At 36.2% G+C, this 24,594-nt stretch overlaps 1 protein-coding gene across 1 annotated transcript; it reads right to left on the minus strand.

Moving 5' to 3' along the window:
- Positions 1-7,556: 7,556 nt before the first annotated feature.
- LOC143581096 (uncharacterized) lies at positions 7,557-24,499 on the minus strand. Its single transcript, XM_077063958.1, has 3 exons — positions 24,080-24,499; positions 23,699-23,947; positions 7,557-7,631 (listed from the first exon to the last, which is right to left on the minus strand). Exons 1-3 carry the CDS (start codon positions 24,497-24,499, stop codon positions 7,557-7,559), a joined length of 744 nt encoding a protein of 247 aa, XP_076920073.1.
- Between the last annotated feature and the right edge of the window lie 95 nt (positions 24,500-24,594).

Consider the following 24,594-nt stretch of genomic DNA (forward strand, 5'->3'; position numbering starts at 1 on the left):
ACAAGAACATATATCTAAGTTATTATTATTACCAATCCTGAATTATTATCATATCATTCTCATTTTTCTCAAGATTCATATATCTATAATCAATTTAACATGCATATCATTATTTAAGCTTAAATCATCAACACATGTGTATGTAACATTAACCATTTGAAAATATACATATTCATACTCTCTCTCTAACTCACGGCTCTCTCTCTCTCTATCTCTTTGTATTCTCATATTTTAATCTCATTTTAATCCTTTAGATCTTAAAATCACCAAACCAAGCTTAACCAATATGAATATGGAAGTGATATACATGTGTGTATGCATGTATATGTGGATTCGGGTTCCACATACACACACACATAACCCACAGGTCATACATGCATACATATACACTTTGAAATCTTCCATTTTCACATAAGTTTAATGGTTTGGTTGTTTGTGTGAACCCTTTTAAGATGCAAGAACAAGTATTTTGCATCCAAAACTTAAAGAATGAAACTAGGGTTTCGGATTTACCTTAGGGTTATAGAGAGAGGTACAAGAAAATAAGATGGATGGTCTCTTGGTGTATGCTCAAGGCTTGAATCTTCCTAACTTTGTTTCTAACCCATCTTTCTTGATTTGATGCTAGGGTTTTGATTGTTATTTGGATAATAATATGAAAATGAAAGAGAGAGAAGGGGTGGGGGTGGGGTTCGGCCGCAAGAAGGCGGAAGGGAGGGAGAGAAAGGTGTGGTGGTCTATGTTGGAAGATGGAGTATTAATATGGTGATAATGTTGGGACAAGTGGAAGTATAGGTTTAGGTGTTGTGCAAGCATGTATGTAGAGTGATGAGAAAGCAAACCAAGAGTTAGGGTAGTGTGAAGGGTGGACGGCTAGGGGGGGGTGTTGTGTAAATATCTTTTTTTTTAATTAATTAACAACAAGTATTTTATTTACCCGTTTGATCTTATTTTATAAAATACAATTAGTTAGGATTAGTTTTATGTAAAATCAATCACATATCTGAATTCTTTGTAAAATTAGCTTCGAAACCATATAAAGATGTAAATTTTTGGAGTTGACTGGTTTCGGGTCCTTACGGTGAGCAGTATTGGCTTCTACTCACTTATTTTCTAAATTTCGCATATCGAACATTCTAAAATTATACTTATGACCTAATATTTATATATTTACTGTATTTATATTATTTTAGATCATTCCCGACGTTTAGGAATTTATTTGAACTTTTAACCTTACTCGGGTCGCTGTTTGTGTCAGTTTTGAGTAGTATTCAATACGCGCCAAAACTTAACTTTTTGAACACAATAAAATATAATATTCATATTCTTAGTGTCATAAGACTAAAATATTATTATTTTATTTTCCATAATACGATATTACACAATAAACACGGATTACATTAGCATAGGATTAGTCTTAAAAAGCTCGGGTGTCACATTCTCCCCTCCTTTAAGAAATTTCGTCCCGAAATTTAGTAGGTAGCACTAGCGTCGGACACAACAGGGAACAAGTGAGGGTATTTTCTTTCTATTTGATCTTGACGCTCCCAGGTGAATTCCGGGCCCAACCTGGAATTCCAACGTCCTTTAACCAGTTTAATTCGGTTTCGTCTTAGTTTTTGAATTTTCCAATCCATAACCTCAACGGGTTCTTCGAAGAACCGAAGCTTATCATCTACTCGAACATCACCCACATAGATGATTAGGGATTCTCCAGACAAGCATTTCTTTAGGTTTGACACGTGAAACACGTCGTGTATTCCACTGAGTTCCTGGGGTAGTTCGAGTCGATATGCGACAAGACCAACTCGACCAATGAATCTAAAGGGACCAATATAACGAGGGCTTAGTTTTCCTTTCTTTCCAAATATAACAACTCCTTTCCACGGTGACACTTTTAACAAAACTCGATCTCCAACTTGGAATTCTAACGGCTATCTGCGATTGTCGCCGTAGCTCTTTTGTCGATCAGCAGCTTCCTTCAAACATTCCTTGACCTAAAGAATTTCAGGTCCAGTCAGCTGTTTTTCTCCAACTTCTGCCCAACAAAGTGGGGATCGACATTTTCTCTCGTATAAAGCTTAAAATGGTGCAGCTTTAATACTAGAGTGGTAGCTATTATTGTAAGAAAACTCAGCCAAAGGCAGGTGAGTATCCCAACATTGGCCGAAAGCGAGAACACAAGCACGTAGCATGTCTTCTAAAGTCTGAATCGTTCTTTCACTTTGACCGTCCGTCTGCGGGTGATAGGCAGTACTCATATCTAGAAGAGTTCCTAAGGATTCATGCAATGATTGCCAAAAGCGTGAGACAAAACGACCATCCTTATCAGAGATGATTGAAACAAGTATACCATGTTTTGCTACAATTTCCTTAAGGTAAAGTCTAGTTAGGTTTTCCATACTATCTTTTTCTCGGATCGGAACAAAGTGTGCTGACTTAGTCAACCTATCCACAATTACCGAAATAGCATCGTGGTTTTTGGGTGTCGATGGCAATTTGGTTACAAAGTCCATTGTGATATTATCCCATTTCCATTGAGGAATCTCAGGTTGTTGAAGCAATCCAGGTGGCTTCTAGTGTTCAGCTTTAACTTTTGAACATGTTAGGCATTTGCTGACATAAACGGCTATGTCTCCTTTTATGTTTGGCCACCAATAGAGTTCTTGGAGATCTTTGTACATCTTTGTCAAACTTGTGTGAATCGAATATCTAGACTTGTGCACTTCGTCTAGAACCAATTTTCTCAAGTTCCCATATCTAGGCACCCAAACTCGATTGATGAGATACGAAGTACCATCAGATTTGGTGACAAATTCACCTTCCAGGCCTCTCAATTTCTCAGCTCTTATATATCTAGGTTTTAGGGATTCGCGTTATGCATCATGTATTCGAGTCATGAGACTTGTCTGTATCATTAGACCTAGTGCTCGAACGTGTAATGGCTTTTCTCTTTCTTTTCTACTTAACGCATCTGCACGACATTTTCTTTTCCTGGGTGGTAGCGAATATCGCAGTCATAATCGTTAATCAATTCGATCCGACGTCTTTGTCTCATATTGAGATCTTTCTGATCGAAGATGTGCAGGAGGCTTTTGTGATCAGTGAAAATCGTACACTTGGTACCTTATAGGTAGTGTCTCCATATTTTAAGTGAAAAAATAACATCTCCCAATTCCAAATCATGAGTCGTGTAATTTTTCATGCACTTTAAGTTGTCGGGAGGCATATTCTATCACTTTATCTCTTTGCATAAGCACGCATCCAAGACCTAATCGTGAAGAATCGCAGTAAACAACAAATCCGTCTGTTCCTTCTGGAAGGGATAGAATAGGTGCACAGTACAACTTTTGCTTAAGCAACTGAAATGCCTCTTCTTGTTTCTTGGTCTAATCGTACTTTTTATCTCTCTGAGTCAATTGCGTTAAAGGTTGCGCTATTGATGAGAAATTCTCGATGAATCTCCTATAATACCCAGCTAGACCCAAGAATTGTCGCACTTCAGTTGGAGACTTTGGTGCTTCCCAATTCTTAATAGCCACGATCTTCGAAGGATCAACGTGTATTCCTTTCTCATTGACAACGTGTCCAAGAAAGTGAACTTCTCTAATCCAGAAATCGCACTTCGAAAATTTTTCATATATATTTTCTTTCTTTAGCAGTTCCAAAATCAATCTTAGGTGTTTTCCATGCTCTTCCTTGATTCGCGAGTAGATAAGTATATCATCGATGAATACTATCACAAATTTGTCCAAGTATGGCTTGCAAACCCTATTCATCAAGTCCATGAATATAGCAGGAGCATCTGTCATTCCTAATGGTATGACAAGAAATTCGTAGTGGCCATAGCATGTTCTGAACGCTGTTTCGGGAATATCTCCTTCTGCTACTCTGAGTTGATGGTATCCAGAACGTAAATCGATTTTTGAATAATAGTTGGATCCTTGCAACTGATCAAACAGATCATCAATCCTCGGTAGTGGGTACCGATTCTTAATAGTTAGTTTCTTCAGTTCCCGGTAATCGATACACATACGGAATGATCCATCCTTCTTTTTAACAAACAGTACTGGAGCTCCCCAAGGTGAAAAGCTAGGTCTAACAAAGCCTTTATCCAGTATTTCTTGAAGTTGATTGGACAGTTCTTGCATTTCTGACGGTGCTAATCTGTACGGAGATTTGGCTACCGGTGCAGCATCTTGAACAAGATCTATCCTGAACTCAACTTGTCTTTCTGGAGGTAAACCAGGCAAATCTTTGGGAAATACCTCTGTGAAATCTCGAACAAATGGAATGTCTTCGAGTTTACGCTCCTTGGCTTTTGTGTCAACTACAAGTGCTAAGAAAGCGGGGTATCCTTTTCGTAAGATCTTCCGGGATTTCATTACATTAACAAATTTCAAATATGTGTTGCTTTGATCGCCACGGATTGATAGAATTTCTCCATTAGGAATGGGTATACGAACTAACTTCTCGGAACAGACAATTTCAGCCTGATTCCTAGATAACCAGTCCATTCCTACAACGATATCAAAGCTGCCTAATTCAACTGGCAAAAGGTCGATCTCGAATTTTTGATTTTCAAGTTGTACGGTACAAACTTGAATGATTTCACCGGTTTCTATAAGCTTTCGGTTGGCTAATTCTTTGGAATATTTATTTTCTAACTTATTGGGTTTAATGCCAAGTAATGGCTTGAATTTTTTGAGATGAAACTCAAATCAGCACCCGTATCGAAAAGAACATAAGCATAGTGGTTATTAACCAGAAACGTACCAGTTACCACATATGAGTCCATACGAGCCTTCTTTGTGTTCATCTCAAATGTTTTCCCCTTTGAAATCTGACCCTTAAGCTTTGGACATTCGTTCCTATAATGACCTACAATAACATCTCCTCCTACTGGGATCCGTTGATCGGTCATAACAGTCTTGGGTCAAGTGTCCAAATCCGTTGATCGGACATCTTTTGCAAGCACCATAATGGCTTCCACCGCAAGTGTTACATTGAGGTGTTTGATTAGTGTTACTAGCATTAGCAACAAACAAACGACCTGATCCTTGGTTCCTTCCTTTCTTAAATTGACCTCCTGAATTACCCATCCATTTCCTTTTGTTATCTCCAACATTGAAAACCTTCTTTTTCGATTCCCCTCCATCTCCAGTAGTTTTCTTTCCGGCATCCTTTTTAACCAAAATACCTTTACGAACCGCATCGTCAGTGAGGGTTTTTGCTAAAACACGAGATGACTGAATCGTATCAGGTTTAGAGGAAGTCACCATCCCTCTAATCTCTGGTGCTAAACCCCATATGTATCTTTCGATTCGAACATATTCCGGGTTAACCAAACGAGGTACCAGTCTAGCGAGTGCATTAAATCGTGACGTGTAGGTATTAACGTCAGCTCCCTCCATGGTTAAATGCCAGAAATCATACTCAATCTTTTGAAGCTCGTTTCTAGGACAATACTCTTGTAACAACATATCTTTTAACTGCTCCCAAGATAAACCGTACGCTACCTCTTCTCCCATATTCTGGATTAAAGATTTCCACCATTCTAAAGACTCATCTTGGAAAGAACAAACACCGTATTTGATTCTTTCGGCTGAAGAACAGTTACTAATCTTCATCACAGATTCCATCTTTTCGATCCATCTTATAATCGCTAAAGGACCTTCGGCTCCCGTAAATGTTTTAGGACCGCACCCTTGGAATGTTTTGTAGTTACATCCAAGTGATTGACTTCCTATAGGGTTACCCCTAGCAGTTCCAGTACCCAACGGAGTACCGTTCCCGATTTCGTTTCCCGTGTTTCGACCTCGGTTGGGGTCAGTACCTCTGTTATCATTCTCCTGTTCCATAGCCGCATTAACATGTTGTGCAATTAATTGGGCTAATTCCTCTGGCGTTGTGGAAAAGCCAGAACCTCTGGCGGTGCTTTGCCAAGTCCTTGGTGGCATTTTCTTTTTAAATAATAAAGAAATATTAGATTATGCACAATTAATATCACAATAAATATTTAATTAATAATCAAGCATGATAAATAATAACACAATACACATTCATAAAGGAAATTCTTAATATATTAAACATCCAATATTTGGTACCGATACATATTGGTACCTATATTGTCTTAGAATCTTCCCAAACACAGTACAAATAAGCCTTAAGTGCCTATGAAACATACCCAGGAAATAAGAAAACAAACAAACATCAAAAGAACCTAACATTCCATCTTCATCAGCATCACTTCCCTTAGCTACTAGTACCCATTGCCACCCTCATGGACCTGGTGGTGGCGGCAATCCCGATACCCTCCTAATGTGAGTCATGTGAGCCTCAACCTTCCTAAACCTCTGCAGAATAGTGGAGAATGTCTGGAAATCGACGATATCCGTCATCTCCAAATGGGTTATGCGACTACAAAGGTGATCCATAGTAGAGTCTTGAGTGACTAGTCTATCCTTAATGTGGCTCAAGTGACGATCTCAAGAAGAGCATCGTTCCACCGCCTGAGTCTTATCCATCTTTGGTGAAGATCCACCAGCAGATGAAGGACGAGTACCACCTTCCACAGGTCGCTTACCCCTTCGGGTGTACACCTTAAGTGGTTTAGGTGTCACCGGCTCAGGAGAAGGGTTCACGGTCGATGGTGGTGGAGCAGGGGTAGCAGTGACTAGTAGGTGTAGTAGACATAGGCAGAGCTAGTACAGGCTGTGAGGTCACTGGGGATGGATTACCAGTAGGTGCGGAGGCAAGTACCGCTGCCTTAGCGGCTTCCACAGCAGCTAGAGCCGCCATGGCCTCCTCAGACAAAGTGAACTCAGCCCCAAAGGTCTCAGCTCTCCAGAAAGAGTCACCAGTCTCCATGGTGATCTGTCTGAATTTGTTGGCTGGGGGTAGGGTAACTGAGGGTGTAATAGCCATAACAAGTGGAGGTGCCCCTTCGGCTTTTACCCAGCCATTGTTTGAACAAATTGCTGAAGTACTCATGTGACCGAAAGCGCAAAAGTTGCCCGGTGGGGGCGGGTGAGTGAGCTGTCGGAATGCAGCTTGTGCCATTTCTAGTTGCTGCTCTAGTGTCTCCCCTAGTACTGACTTCGGGGAAGGTATATCCCTCGCCTCGTCATCAGAGTCAGTGTCGGAAAAAGATATTCCTAGGTTCAGACATCTGTGACTTAAGACCAAAAATTTGCGCTAAGTAACCATATAATATAATCTATAATTAAACAAAATGAAATTTAACTTTTTCATTTATCTTTCCCTCGCTTCGTGAAGTGGGAAAATTAATGTTGCGTTTAAATATTCAAGTTAAAGTTTAGAAATTTTTTTCACCAAATATTTCTAATTCGCTATAAACGTTGGCTCTGATACCAACTTCTGTCACACCCCGAAAAACTTAACTTAGCAGCGGAAGTCTTAATTAAGACGTTCGAGTGGTGACAGACGCCGATTAGCCATGCAATATTTAAACACACACCATTAATGTACAAGTTGGACATTTATTATTGAAAAGACAAGTTTAAAGTCATCAGAGTACTTATTATATTAAAACATTATGTCCAACTGTCGGGATCTAAAATCCCGCATTTTCCCACATTTTCTTCACGAAGCGCCAAGTTTTCCTTTACCTGAAAAACAAGTTTAAAATATACGTCAACACAAAGGTTGGTGAGTTCTCAATAATATAAAATATCCTTTTTCATTAAATTTCACCTTCTCCATTTTGAAACTATTTTGTCCATGCACAAACAATATCTATACTTTACCCTGACCCCGCGGGACCAAGGCCAACTTACGCGAAAGTTGTTTAAAAATCATATAGTTGCCTCAACGACAAACCAAATGGACTCCTTTCTTATTACAACGATAGTTCTCGAAATAACATTTTATTCTTCAACATTTGTGATTGTTATAAACTAGCAAGGAATATAACAAATGTAGTGCTACTAAACCTATAATCAAAGCGTACAATAATTCAAAATATTTGCCCCCAACATTTACAGTTAATATTTCTATGCATGTTTACAGTTAATGATTATAAGACTGCGATAATCACAATTTCCCTGAATATTTATTCTAGTGAATATTTATTCTAGTCAGCCCGACCACGTTAACCAACGTCGGTCAAATCTAAAGCCCTTACAATATCACAATTGTTAAAATAATAAAATGTGTTTTGACACAAATGTGTTTCCTCCCCGAAAACATTTATAAATCATTTAAATATTTAAAATGGTGGGGATTTTTGAGAAACTCACCTTGATTGTTACTGTCGGTTTTTGTTCACTTCTCGTGCCCTAATCATTTAGTACACGCTTTTAATAATTTATTCCCACAATAATCTTATGTTTTTCTTTCAACTTAAAGTGTTCACACCACTATTTCAGTCCTTCCAAAATTGTTTAACTTGTTTATTTGTTTTAGTGTTCAACGACCCGCTAACGGCTTTGGTTTGTTAAGTCCATATTATATATTCACTCAGGTACATAACATATATATTATAAGCATATATATACATACACATATATTTTATATATCTACTTCTATATTACTACCATATATATTTTCCTACCTTGTCATCAATTATGCAATTAAAACACTTAAGTACTTTCTCAAAATTGTTTAGTAATTATTAAATTAATATTTAAATGTAAATATAGTAAAACCTCTTTTTATTTTCTGACTTATTTATGTCTTCCAAAAATTTTACAATACTGATGTTAACTTGTTATATTTTACCGGTTTTGTCGGTTTAACGTTTAACGGTGAATTGTTTAATGTTTTTATAGAAAATTAATCTTTTTAAGTAAAAATATTGTTTTTATAGCTGAAGTAAAGGTGTTTTTATAATTTAGTTTGTAAAAATATATTTGTTGTCGGTAAAAATGTTCATTTTTAAAGTTTTCGCGTCGTCTTTCGCGACGTGACTCGCTTATTGTCAAGTTTTATCATCTTGACCACTTTACACACCTTATATGGTGTAATATATATGAGTTTTTAAGTTTTAGGGGCTGTTTTATTTCAGCTCCTAAAATCTTTGTCGGTTAGCTTTAAAAAGCCGATTTTTCGACTAGTTAAGTAATCGACACTCATTTTAAAGCAAATAAAGCATGTATAACATATAACACATACAATCTACTTATTATAAACATGAAAAAATATATAAATTTTCCAGAATTAGTATTATGTCATAAAAATCATATTTTATTAACTAAAAACATGTATTTATTTCATATCATAAGTTTATCATGTCACACATTATTAACTATAATTATGATATTAAATTCTAATGATTTGCAAAATTTAATAAAACTAAAAAAATCAGATTTTATTCTATTCCTTTTGTAGCCTATGTATTATTTTTATTGCATATATTGTTGGGTCAAGAAATTGACCTAAATGGAGGTTGGAATCTTCTCAACCTCCTCTGAATTTGGCAAGTAATGGATCCGAGCACACCTTAGACCTCCGAGCAAGCTTTTACTTAGCCGAGTACGATATTTTGCCTACCGGGCAAGGTTTACTTCAAGTAGCCTTCTTAAGTGGATATCCGAGCAGGGTTTGCAAATTAGTGCATTGCCGAGTAAGGTACACTAATTTATGTAAATCCGGGCAAGGTTCACTTTATCAAGCAAGTCTGTTCTTCAGAACCAAGTATATTACTCTTCCGAGTAAGGTTTGGTTAACCAAGTCCAAGAAGCCAAGTGATTGGAAGACCGGGCAAGGCATTCATTAATAAGTATGATCCAAGTATGCTTGATAATCTAAAGGAATATCTCTAAGTAATATCGGGTAAGGTTCATCTCGAGCAAGGAACAGTACTCCCGAGTACACTTTGCTAATAAGTTATTTTATAGCAAAGAGCTGAAATGGATCATTGAAGAACAAGGTTGCTCGTAAGGAGTTGTCGGGCAAAGTCTGGCAAATTCTAGAAGACTGAAGTCTGCTCGGTGAGTATTTTACTTAGTGAAATACTCTTTAAGTAAAGTCTACCCGGAAACTGATCCCGAGCACACTTCTATGTTACCAAGTTTTGAAGGATGGCCGAGCATACTCGGAAAGACAAGATTGATGCAAAGCCAACCCGGAAGACTTGTTTTACACTTAGTTTATTTTGAATATGTAATTTGAATATGTATGACTGTATTTAGGGTTTCTAGAAGGAATGACAGCTGTCCTAGGTTGACAGGCCTATAAATAGAATATTTAGGGCACGCCGCCAAGAAGAGCACAATACGGATAAGACAGACACATTAATTGAGAGAATATTGTGTGACGGCTGTCTTAGGATTCCTAGAAAACCCTAAATCGATTATCCTTTTGTATGAATAATATTATATAAATGGAAATCTTTTGAGTGAATCTTAAGTGTGCATTCTACCTTTGATTATTCATTGCAACCGTATGTTTGTTATTGATTCCGCCTTTAACAAACGGATATCTTTCTAAATATAGCAACCCGTCATTAACTCTCTTGTCGACACATCAATCTATGTGAGTTATGACATGATTAATTAAGATCCAGGTGAAATCGAAGGGACCGACAAGTGGTATCAGAGCTTGTTACTGCTATTTTGGAAAGATTGTTGCTGATTGAAAATTTGAAGAAGAATGACGTAAGCAGACCTCTGTTCCATTGATTTGTGACGTCAGCAGCCCTGTTTTTCATTTTTCTTCCAGATCTACAATCTACCGGTGTTTTCTCTTCCTTATTTCAATTAAAGTTCTAATCTTTATATCTAAATCTTGTTTTAATCACATCAGACACATCAGATCTGAGCATTCTATTTTCAGATCTGATTATTTTAAAATTTTTTTTAAAGAAACTGATTTTTTTTTAATTTCTCAAAATGTCTGGATATGAGGAACAAGAGGTGTCTACTAACAAGATACCAAGGTTGTATGGACAGAAAAACTTTATCAAATGGAAAGTACTCTTTGAAGCAGCCGTATGCTACAATGATATTGATATGTGGAACTCCATCAAGAATGGTCCACAAACTGCTGTTGAAGAAGGTGCAAATGCTACTGCAACTGCCGCTGTAAGAGAAAAAATGAGAAAGGTGGATGACAAAGCCTTAGCTATGATTAAGCTAGGTTTGTCTTGGGAGATTCTGACCAAGGTGGCTCATAACACAACTGCCAAGCAAATGTATGATGCCATCCTTGAAATGTATGAAGGGAATACTGAACTAAAGAACATAAAGAAGCAACAGTTGGAAAGATTCAAGTATAGGGATAGAGAAATGTTGAAATCAATACTAGAACGTTTTCTAAGTATTGTGAATGAGTTGAGGACAACTGATTATGTAATGACTGTCTTTGAATTGAATACAAAGTTACACAACTCAATGCCAAAAGAATGGTATATTGCTTGCAAGTTCATCATTCAGAAGCAAAATTTCAATGAATCGAAATTGGATGATGTGGTATGCTTTCTTCAGGCTTCAGAACTTGAAATGATAGAGAATGAGATGATTAAGGAAGATAGACCCTGCTTCAATGTTTCAAATGCATTGATTGCACCCATGGGAAATCTGTCTCCAAGAACCAACAGCAAATTCCCATTATTGAAAAACCAGCTGAACATAATGTTGTTACTCCAAAATCTTTCATTGGAGGTAGCACAAGTAATCAAGGAAATCAGCAGAGGTTCAATGTGCAACTGATTGATGATACTGATTCTGCCTCCAAGCCAAGTGGAAATGTTCCTAATACTGGCACAGGACATGGTCAAAGCAATGAAACACAAGCTTTTTTGTCTATGTTTACTGAGTCATATAATGCATTTGTTGCAAAGAATATAATTCACACAAGTGTGTTACAAGATGATTTAGAACAAATTGATGCAGATGACTTGGAAGACATGGATTTGAAGTGGCAAGCTGCCATGTTGGGTTTGAGAAGTAAAAGGTTGTATAACAAAATTGGTAGGTCTCTGGTTTCTGGTCCTAATGACAGGATTGGATTTGACAAGTCAAAAGCAATATGCTACAATTGTCAGCAACCTGGTCATTTTGCAAGAGAATGCAATCAACCAAGAAATTTTCAAATGAATCAATTCCAGAATCAACAACCAGGAGGTCAGCATCAATATCAACAAAATTAACCAAGAGGTCAGCAGCATTACCAACAAAATCAGCCAAGATTCAACAACAACAACAGTCAAATGAACAACTTTAACAATAACAACTTCAATCCCAACAACAATTACAACCCCAACTTCAACAACTTTCAGCCTCAAATGAATAATCAACAACAAAGTATCCAACAGACTCAAGGTTTTCACATGAATAACAATCAAAACCTTCAAGCAGCTCAAAATGTTCCAAACAACAATGTTCCAGCAAATCAAAATCAGATCAGAAATCAAGGAAATGTGGCAGTGAGTACACAGCATGAAGGAAATTTTGATTGGAGCAATCATGTAGAGGACATTGCAGATGATATCAGGAAAGCAAATGTGGCATTCATGGCCATAATTGAGAAAGAAAAAGGATCATCATCTCAGGTACACTCTGCTCCTACAGTTGATTTAAATGAACTTATCATTGAATTGAATACAAAAGTAGGAAAGCAGGAAAGTGAGTGTTTTAGAAAACAAAGCATCATCAATGAGTATGAGGCAAGTGATTTGATCAGTGATGAAAAGATTAAAAGCCTTGAAGATGATTGCATGATCATTTACAGAACTCAAACTAGATACACCACTGAGATTGATGGATTAAAGAAGATGTTGGTTGAAGAAAAGGTGCAAAACACAAGACTGAAGGTTGAAACTGAATTTGTGAAGAATTTGATCTCAACAGGCAACATATGCGGTATACTGAACCAGGTGAAGGAACAAGACAAATACAAAACAGTACCACCTCCATTCAACAACAACTTCATGCCAAAAGTTGACAAAGAGAAAAGAGATGCATACTTGCAACAATTCAGAGATGTCTTTCAAGACAAGGAAGAATTTGTTGATTTGTACAAAAAGGTAGAAGTGAATGAAGAAGGAGAGTTTGTGATTAATAAAGAAGCAAAAGAGAATAAGTCAATTGGAGTTCAAGTCTCTGACGATGACTTTAATTCAGTTGAGTTGGATCAAGATGATTTGAGTGATTTGAGTGATCAAATTACTGAAAAGGAGATCAAAGCTGCTGAAAGAGGAAGAAAATATAAGAAACCTGAATCTGTTGATAAACTTCCAAAGTATCCACCAGTCCAACCAAGATTGAAGAAACAAAATGATAAAATGAAAAGAGAACATGTTTCTTTTGATATTTGTGAAAGGTGGAAGATAAACTACAATGCAGTCAGACCACCAAGCAAGGCTGTATTGAGTAAGATAAAACAGAACAACAAAAAGAAGATGCTGACTGAAAAAGTTGATACAGAAAATTTTATTCCAGTTTATCCAATCTTTTCTAGTCATGAGGTGTTGGATGTTGGAGAAGTGGAAACTATGGAAGAGTATGAGAAAAGACAGTCAAGGGTTAGAGAAAGCAGTGATGAAGAACCTATGATTATGGAGAAAATTGTCTTCGTCAAAAGCAAACTTGAAAGACAAGACATCAAGATTGAGGAATTTGTTCCTTTTTCAATTGATTTTGATGGTTTAAAGAATCAGAAGACTCTAGGATTCAAGACATCTAAGCCAAGTGAAAGATACAAGAAACCAAAAGAACATGAAATATTCAAAGGCAAGGTTTGGTGCAAAAGGTGTGATGAATATGGTCACCACATAGATTCATGTAATGAAAGATTCAAATTCAAACCATTTTATATACCAGATGGAACAAAGTATGGGCAAGACTTTGTCCTATACAAAAAGAAGTATGATGAATATCTGGGAAAAGGAAAGGTGTGTGGAAATGAAACCATGAACAAAGAAGAGAAGAAATCCGAAAAGGAGACAAGGATTGAGAAGAAAGTGACTGAACTAGCAAGAAGAAGTAAATCTCTTAAGAAGAATGAGAAATTGACCAAAAAGAACTATCAGTCTGTGAAAATCAAGCAAGATACTCAATCAGTCAAATCGATAGCTCTCAAGGATCATTAAGCAGTGAGAAGACAAGAAGAAAAGATGCACATACTAGAAATAAACCAACAGAACTCACTGGTGATGAGAAGTTTCTACTAAGACTTGGATATAAACCACATGGTTTCCTTTGGAAACCTAAGACTGAGAGTAAGGTTGAGCAAGTTGCTGATGTGAGAGACTACTCTGAGAAGAAGGACTATGTGATAAAGGAGTATGCCACTGACTCAGATGAATACCATTGCCCAACCTCACTTGTCAAAACTCCAAGAGAGTGTGGTTATGAAACTGATCATTCAGACAACTTATAATTGGCTCATGAAGATCCTAAACTAACAACACTCACTTCCCAAGCTGTGTCTCAAACGGAATCTGATGAACTAAAAGTTGATAAGGCTTGCACTTCATCACTTAACTAATCAAATTTTCTTTGTATGTGCAGGAACAGTCCACTCCTCTAAATGACATATGGTATATGGATAGTGGTTGTTCTAGGCACATGACTTGTGAAAAGAGATCTCTTGTCAATTATGAAGAGAAGTATGAAGGTCCAGTAGCTTTTGGGAGTGATGAGAATGGTGGAAAGATTGTTGGAAAAAGAATCTTAACAAATGGGAAAGTCTCATTTGATAATGTATTTCATGTTGAAGGTCTTCAGTACAATCTGCTGAGTATATCCCAAATGTGTGATAAGGGTTACAAAGTCAGTTTTGATGATTCACACTGTTTCATTTTAAAACCTGAGTTTGTAATTCCACCTGAAATGATTATGATGATGGCACCAAGAAATGGTAACTTGTATGAATTGAATATGAAAGAAGCTTTTTCAAGAGGAGGTGCATGTTTTGTTTCCAAAGCCACTGAAAATGAGTCAAAATTGTGGCACAGGAAAATGTGTCATGTGAACTTGAAGAGCATGAATAGACTTGTCAAAGGTGAGCATGTCATAGGCTTACCTACAAGAGAATTCAAGTTGGAAGATCATTGTGATTCATGTCAAAAGGGAAAACAACAAAAATCTACTCATAAGCCAAAGCTCATCAGCTCAATTGATCAAGTACTTGAATTACTTCACATGGATCTCTTTGGTCGTGTGAGTGTACCAAGTATTGGGAAGAAAAGATATTGTCTGGTGATCATTGATGACTATTCAAGATACACTTGGATTTATTTCCTAAGTACCAAGGATGAGACTACAAAGTTGATTAAAGGTTGTGTAACAATGATTGAGAACAAGTTGAATAAGACAGTCAAGATGATGAGAAGTGACAATGGCACTGAGTTCAAGAATGGAGTTATGCAAGAATTCTGTGAAGCAAAAGGAATACAACAACAATTCTCAGCTCCTAGAACTCCTGAACAAAATGGTGTAGCAGAAAGAAGAAACATAACACTTATTGAAGCTGCAAGAACCATGTTAGCAGATGCTAATATGCCTTTCACTTATTGGGCTGAAGCCATAAATACAGCCTGCTATGTTCAGAACAGGGTACTTGTCAACAAAAGGCTTAACAAAACTCCATATGAAATATTTCACAACAGAAAGCCTTACATTAAGTTTTTCAAGCCCTTTGGATGCAAATGTTTTCTACTGAACACTAGAGACTATTTGAACAAGTTTCAAACAAAGTCCCTGGATTGTTTCTTTGTTGGATATTTTACACACTCAAAAGCCTACAGAGTCTATGTAAAAGATAACTTGAGTGTTATAGAATCTTCTGACATCATTTTTAATGAGAATCAATTCAATATAGTTGATGGTGCAGCATGGCTGTTTGATCATGAGAAGTTAATAAGGTCTTTCAAGATTTATCCTAAAGACTTTGATGAATCTTTCTACAAGACCAGTGAATTTGAAGAGAAAAAGAAGAAGTCATTGGACTTGGAAGAATTATGGAAGAAGGTTGCTGAAAAGGAAAAGGAATATACTTTTGTGAAGAACTCCTCATGTGATATTGGTGAACCTAATCAAGAAAACGATCACAATGTTGAATATAATCATACTGAGAACAATCTGGACAATCAAGATGCACAAAATGATCAAGTTCAGAATGAGGGTGACACAAGCAACCAAGCAAGTGGAGAAGAAGTTGCATCTACAGCAAGAGTTCAAGATCTATTTCAAAGATTGAACTTAGAAAATAATGGTGCTCTACTTCAAGACAACATAATGATGAAGCACAAGAATTTCATGATGCAGAAACTGATTTGATCATTGAAGAACCAGAACTCAATGAGTCAAATCTTGACACTACTATGTCTACAGATATGATTGTTCAAACTCCTTATGTGGAAAAGAATCATCCTTCTGAAAACATCATTGGTGATTTGCATGAAAGAGTTACAAGAAGTCATTTAGCACAAGCATTAATAGATAATAGTTGGGTGGAAGCAATGCAAGAGGAATTGGCCCAATTTAGAGATCTGCATGTGTGGGATCTTGTTAATAAGCCATTTGACAGATATGCAATTGGAACCAAATGGGTTTTTAAAAACAAAAGGGATGAAAGGGGTTTGGTGATTAAGAATAAAGCTAGACTTGTAGCACTGGGATATCTTCAAGAAGAAGGAATAGACTTTGAGGAAGTCTTTGCACCAGTTGCAAGACTTGAAGCTATCAGGATTTTTCTTGCATATGCTGCCTCAAAGAACATTAAAGTGTTCCAGCTTGATGTTAAGTCTGCATTTCTAAATGGAAAGATTGATGAAGAGGTGTATGTTGCTCAACCTCCAGGTTTTGAGGATCCAATGTATCCAAACAGGGTGTATAAGTTAAACAAAGCCCTTTATGGATTGCATCAGGCTCCTAGAGCATGGTATGATGAGCTGTCAAATCATCTTCTTGAAAATGGTTTCAAAAGAGGAGCCATTGACATGACACTCTTCTACAAAAGAAAGGGATCAGACTTGCTTCTAGTACAAGTGTATGTGGATGACATCATATTTGGTTCTACAAATGAACAAATGTGTATGGAGTTGGAAAGGGTAATGAAGTCCAAATACAGCATGAGTTCTATGGGAGTAATGAACTTCTTTCTAGGATTGCAAGTTCAACCAAAGGCTGAGGGGATTTTCATTCATCAAAGAAAATATGTGCAGGACATCTTGAACAAGTTCAACTGTCATGAGTACAAGACTGCTTCAACTCCAATGGACACCAAAGAAAAGATGATTGCAGATGAAAAGGGAGAGCCTATAGATGAACATGAATATAGAGCCAAAATTGCATCTCTGATGTATTTGACTGCAACAAGACCAGATATCATGTTTGTTGTATGTGTGTGTGCAAGATTCCAATCAAGTCCAAAAGTCTCCCACATGAATGCTGTTAAAAGAATATTCAGATATTTGAAGGGAAGACCAGACTTAGGGATTTGGTATCCAAAGAACCAAGTTTTTGATCTGATTGCATATACAGAGAGTGACTATGATGGCTGCAACATGAGCAGAAAGTCAACCTCAGGAGGATGTCAATTTTTGGGTGAAAGGCTAGTGTCATGGCAATGTAAAAAGCATACTACAGTTTCAATCTCTACTGCAGAAGCTGAATATGTTGCTGCATCTGCTTGCTGTACACAAGTTCTATGGATTCAAAATCAGATGCTGGACTATGGTTTGAATTTCTTGAACAACCCTATTCTTATTGACAATAATGTTGCATATTTTACTGTTAAAAATCCTGTTCAACATTCCAAAACTAAGCACATTGAAATCAGACATCATTTCATCAGAGACTGCAGTGAAAAAGGTTTGATTGAAATGCAAAGGGTTGATACAAGTGACAATTTGGCTGACCTATTCACCAAACCACTTGATAGAACCAGGTTCAACTTTCTTCTGAAAGCCCTGGGAATGATCAACTCTGATGAAATCTGATTAAGGATGTGTGCCTGGTTGTGTGTCTCTCTGTGATAACTGATTATTTTATTAGAGATTACACATACTGAATGTTTATTGAATATGTTTTGAATATGTTTTAACTGAATGTTGATTGAATATGTTTTGAATATGTTCCAACTGAATGTTGATTGAATATGTTTTGAGTAAGTTTCAACTGAATGTTGATTGAATATGTTTTGAATATGTTTCAACTGAATGTTGATTGAATATGTTTTGAATATGTTTCAACTGAATGTTGATTGAATATGTTTCAGCTGAATAATGAATGAATATGTTTGAAGTTAACTGATAGGTGCTTAAGTAACTATCTGTGCAATTTGTTTGAGATTGATGATAATTATTGACAATCAAGTTAACTGATCTGATGTTATGATAAGTAGTTTGATCTGTTTGGGTGAAATTTAATGCTTATCTGATGTCATGAGTAATCACATGTTTATGGTTACTTGAATATGTTCTTTATCTGATCTTCTGATGTTGTTAAGTTAGGATAGACAATGAATGTTAGTACAGTCTGTTTTTCTTGATGATGTTAAGAATGATTAAGATTTGATTATGTGATGCAATTGTTTATGTCAAAATGTGTTTTATGTCAACATTAAGTGATTCAATGAATTTTGCATAAATACTTTATTTTGGTTAAAACATGAGCAAGTTGATTAATGGTGTAGAGATATGATAAGATTATTCAGTTCAAGCTTTTAAGAAGCTTAAAAGAAGGATTTTTAAAGAGAAGTCTCAAGTAGTTGTGTTTGCTGAAAACTATGTCATTTACCCAGTTGGAAGGACATGCGCTTGTGTATGTTTGGTCCTTAAATCTCTCAGATTCAAAGGATAGCCATTGACCTGAAAACTGAATGCATTTGGGGCAATTATGGCTTGTTTCTTATTCCTTCACTTAAAACTATGTCAATAGCTCTGACTTTGAAAGGACATATATTCACATGTATGTTTGGTCCTATTGACCACTTTTGGTCAAACAGGATAGCCATTAACCTGACAATGAAGAGATATTGGGGTGATTGAATATTAAACTGTGTTTATTAGGAAATGATAGTACATTGACTACTTAGCTGATCATATGGAATTAATAGGCTAAAAAGACCTTAGTATAGTCATTAACATGTATGGTTGCTTTCCCATGATGATGTAAAATCTAAGGTGATATAAACATAATGAATATGCTAATCTTTATGTGGAGATGCATAGTTGTCTTTGCATGTCTCAGGATAAATCTCTCCGAATGATATGGCAGAAAAGTGATTACCCAGTCATACACGAGCCTGTTGTTATTTGGTCAACCAAAAATGAAACATCTTTAAATATGACAAGGAACATACTTTTAGAAAATTTGATAAAATATCAAAAACAAGGGGAAGAATGAATAAATCAACCAAAAGTTGATAAGTGTTTTAAATATTTTATCAAACAAGAGGGTTACAACAAGAACTACAAAGATGTTGGCAAATTCTGTCTCATCTTGAATGAAAGACATGTTGCTAACTGTAAGTCCAACGTTCAACCTCTATATATGTTTGAATCTAAAAATACTAAAATACAATAAGTTCTGTCATACAAAAACTATTTTTGACCAAATACAGAAGGTTGGAGTCAAATTGGGGTGATCTGGGGAAAGCCAAACAAGCTTTGAGAAGAGATATGAGGCATCATAGCACAGTGTTGACCATTAATGCATTATGCTTTAAATGAACCTAAATCATATCACCAAAGAGATGAAATTCATGCTAAGTTTATACCTGCTGTTAACCTATCTATGTTGTCATAATAATGCTGAGAGTGAAGTATTGAGATAGCTACTTAGTCAATATGATCCAATTCTTGAGATCTTTTCAGTAAATGGAAGAAACTGTTTTGAAGAGAAATATAACTGAAATTTGATCTCTAAATGCACCATTTGCTCTTAAAATATGATCTGAAAAGAAAAAATAATATTTTGACAAAGTGGTTTAAGTCAAAAAGTGTTGCATTTTGCCTAAAATAGGTTGAATATGTAAGTTCGGGTAAGGTTTGATACCTTATAACCTTCCCGAGCACAAACTGTTTGATTATATATTTTCGGGTAAGGTTTAATGAACTACAACCTTTTCGAGTACAAAACAGTTGATTATGTGTGAATATGTTGTTTCGGGTAAGGTTTGATAATTTTCAACCTTTCCGAGTAAGCTTAGTCATTTTTGACTAACTTTATGATTTTCGGGCATGTTTTGAAGTGTTTACACTTTCCGGGTAGAGTACACTGTTGTACTCATTTCCCGAGCAAGCTTGAAGTCTTGAGATGATTATGTGTTGTTATAGCTAGCTTTTAACAAGAAATTCTTGTTTCGGGCAAACTATGCATGTTATATGCTGATTGTGATTCCAAGCGAACTTTATGAACTTTATGATTATGTGTTTATGAACTGATTGCTGATTGTACATCAAGTAAGATTTGTGATTTGTGTGAATATGTCGTTAGGAAAGGTTTGTTAATCTTTCCGGGCATGCTTAGATATTACTATTTAAGTTTGTCATTTTTTCGGGTATGGTTTGGCATGTTGAAATCCCTCGGGTAAGGGCATACCTGATGATTGAATGTGTTTATCCTAGCAAGCTTAGTGCTAACATAGGATTTTCGGGCAAGCTCTATGAAATTTAGACTATAGAACACTTAAATGTCTATGTGTTTTAATTTCATTCCAAGCATGTTCTGTGGTATGTGTGTTTATGATTTCTTTGAAATTACTAGTGTTTTCAGGCAAACTTTGTTTTCCGGGCACACTTTATATTCCGGGTACACTTTTGTTCCTTCAATATACTTGGTAATTTCAAAACTTAAGTTTCCGAGTACACTGTCTGCTAGAATTCCTTTCCGGGCACACTTTGTACTATATGAAGGTTATTCGGGTATACTTTGCATAAGATTGTTGTTCGGGCACACTTTACATCAGAAAGATTGCTCGAGCACACTATGTTTTTCAAGTATGCTTGATTGAATATGTTAGTTAGTATGATAAAATTGATTATGATTCTTATTAGGGTTTATGCTAGATAAGTTTTAATTTGAAATTGAGAAATCTATGTGGGGATCTTAATTGATTCTTAGTAAGGATGTTTATTTGATGATTATACTTGATTATTTTCCTTGTGATTAATTTTTCAAGAAATCTAGTATTTCGAGTAAGCTTTCTTCATCATGTCTTAACTTTAAATTAACTTAGTTGATCGAGCAAGGTTTATAAATAGAAGAATTCGGGCAAACTTTGTATATTCAAAATGAAAATTTTCCAAGCAAAGTTTGACCGGGTAAGGTTTGTAAGTGGAAGTATACCGATTAGACTTTGGATATATTAATCTTTCGAGTAAGGTCTTATGAACTTAAATGAAATTAAATGTTTAATATATCAAGTGGATAATGTTACTGGTTGACAGCTAATAATTCACAAAAGGACAAAGAGCATTTAAAACCCACTTTCATAAGGTATAAAAGAGGGAGTTAGGCAAAATTTTTTCAACATTATTTCCCTCTCTCTCCTCCCACTGCAAATCCTTACTCTCAAAGAAACACACTTTACCTTATCTTTAAACACTTTTAAATAGATAAGGAATTTATAAGCTAAAAGACAAAACACTTTTCAAATTTCTCACTTTACCTGGCATGTAAAAGAAAAAGGCAGAAACAAAAGAACTTTATCTGCAATTTTGGCAAAAAAATTGCAGATATGTACTTTACATTTGTCTTAACCCTCATTAAAAGAAGACCTGCAAATGCTATTCAAAATTGAAACTTCATATTTCAAGAGTAACTTACATTTGTGTTTTTTGCAGATTTCTACATCATTCAAGACAACGGTTTGAATTGAAATATTATTTATACCTTAATATTTTTTTATACTTACTTTGAGATCTAACTGATAATTGTGTGTTCATTGATGTAACAGAAAATCAGCAATGGATCCAACTCCAACTAATTCCAATTCCTACAAACATCATCTTTCTGAAGAACTGAAGAAAGCATTGCAACGAGTTCAAACCCTAATGTCTGAGGTTGAGAAGATCTCAGCTGCCCCAAAACAGGGGGAGAAATCACTGAATCAGGGGGAGAATTCGCTGACGCTTCTCTCCATTTATGAAAAAACAGTTCAGATGATGAAACTGACAACATTCCAAAAGATGAAAAAAAAGAACTTGAGGAAAGTAAGAAACTAAAAAGAAAAGAAATTGCTCTGGAGGATGATAAAATTCAGACTTTAAATTCTCAGAAGGAGAACACAATGGACTCAGAAATGAATGAATCTGAATCAAAAGCCAAAAGAGTCTATGTGCAAAGAATGACAGAAATTTATGACAGAGAATTTCTGAGTCAAATGATGTCTGATAAAGACTTGGAAGAACAAGAAAACTTGATGAAGCTGTTTGAAGATAAGAGAAAACTAAGAGATGAAGTGAAGAATAATCAGAGAAAAGTCCCTCAAGAACTGATTGAAAAATGTTTGAATGATCAAGACTTTGAAGAACAAGAAAACTTGATGAAGCTGTTTGAAGATGAGAGAAAGCTAAGAGATGAAGTGAAGAATAATCAGAGAGAAGTCCCTCAAGAACTGATTGAAAAATGCTTGAATGATCAAGAAATTCCAAATGGTGTGGTAGTCTCTCTGCTCAAACTAATTAAGCAAGAAGAACCAGAGAAAGAGATAAAAGAGAAACTAGACACTGTCATTGATAAGATTTCAAAGGCTTTAAATGAAGAAAAGACTGTTCAAGACAAAATGAAAGATGAATTGGAAGAAGATGAATTGGTAGTGTCTCCATATTTTAAGTGAAAAAATAACAGCTCCCAATTCCAAATCATGAGTGATGTAATTTTTCATGCACTTTAAGTTGTCGGGAGGCATATTCTATCACTTTATCTATTTGCATAAGCACGCATCCAAGACCTAATCGTGAAGCATCGCAGTAAACAACAATTCCGTCAGTTCCTTCTGGAAGGGATAGAATAGGTGAATAGTACAACTTTTGCTTAAGCAACTGAAATGCCTCTTCTTGTTTCTTGGTCTAATTGTACTTTTTATCTCTATAAGTCAATTGCGTCAAAGGTTGCGCTATTGATGAGAAATTCTCGATGAATCTCCTATAATACCCAGCTAGACCCAAGAATTGTCGCACTTCAGTTGGAGACTTTGGTGCTTCCCAATTCTTAATAGCTACGATCTTCGAAGGATCAACGTGTATTCCTTTCTCATTGACAACGTGCCCAAGAAAGTGAACTTCTCTGATCCAGAAATCGCACTTCGAAAGTTTTGCATATAGATTTTCTTTCTTTAGCAGTTCCAAAATCAATCTTAGGTGTTTTCCATGCTCTTCCTTGGTTCGCAAGTAGATAAGTATATCATCGATGAATACTATCACGAATTTATCCAAGTATGGCTTGCAAACCCTATTCATCAAGTCCATGAATATAGCAGGAGCATCTGTCATTTCAAATGGTATGACAAGAAATTCGTAGTGGCCATAGCATTTTCTGAACGCTGTTTTGGGAATATCTCCTTCTGCTACTCTGAGTTGATGGTATCCAGAACGTAAATCGATTTTTGAATAATAGTTGGATCCTTGCAACTGATCAAACAGATCATCAATCCTCGGTAGTGGGTACCGATTCTTAATAGTTAGTTTGTTCAGTTCCCGGTAATCGATACACATACGGAATGATCCATCTTTCTTTTTGACGAACAGTACTGGAGCTCCCCAAGGTGAAAAGCTAGGTCTAACAAAGCCTTTATCCAGTATTTCTTGAAGTTGATTGGACAGTTCTTGCATTTCTGACGGTGCTAATCTGTACGGAGATTTGGCTACCGGTGCAGCATCTTGAACAAGATCTGTCCTGAACTCAACTTGTCTTTCTGGAGGTAAACCAGGCAAATCTTCGGGAAATACCTCTGTGAAATCTCGAACAAATGGAATGTCTTCGAGTTTACGCTCCTTGGCTTTTGTGTCAACTACATGTGCTAAGAAAGCGGGCTATCCTTTTCGTAACATCTTCTGGGATTTCATTACATTAAAAAATTTCAAATATGTGTTGCTTTGATAGCCACGCATTGATAGAATTTCTCCATTAGGAATGGGTATACGAACTAACTTTTCGGAACAGACAATTTCAGCCTGATTCCTAGATAACCAGTCCATTCCTAATTCAACTGGCAAAAGGTCGATCTCGAATTTTTGATTTTCCAGTTGAACGTTACAAACTTTAATGATTTCACCGGTTTCTATAAGCTTTCCGTTGGCTAATTCTTTGGAATATTTATTTTCTAACTTATTGGGTTTAATGCCAAGTAATGGCTCGAATTGTTTTGAGATGAAACTCAAATCAGCACCCGTATCGAAAAGAACATAAGCATAGTGGTTATTAACCAGAAACGTACCAGTTACCACATATGAGTCCATACGAGCCTTCTTTGTGTTCATCTCAAATGCTTTCCCCTTTGAAATCTGACCCATAAGCTTTGGACATTCGTTCCTATAATGACCTTCAATAACATCTCCTCCTACTGGGATCCGTTGATCGGTCATAACAGTCTTGGGTCAAGTGTCCAAATCGGTTGCATCGGTGACATCTTTTGCAAGCACCATAATGGCTTCCACCGCAAGTGTTACATTGAGGTGTT

The sequence above is a fragment of the Bidens hawaiensis genome, unplaced genomic scaffold, assembly GCF_021521415.1.
Source record: "Bidens hawaiensis isolate Kalapana, Puna unplaced genomic scaffold, B.hawaiensis_p1.1 tig00030805_1, whole genome shotgun sequence".
NCBI classification, from domain to species: domain Eukaryota; kingdom Viridiplantae; phylum Streptophyta; class Magnoliopsida; order Asterales; family Asteraceae; genus Bidens; species Bidens hawaiensis.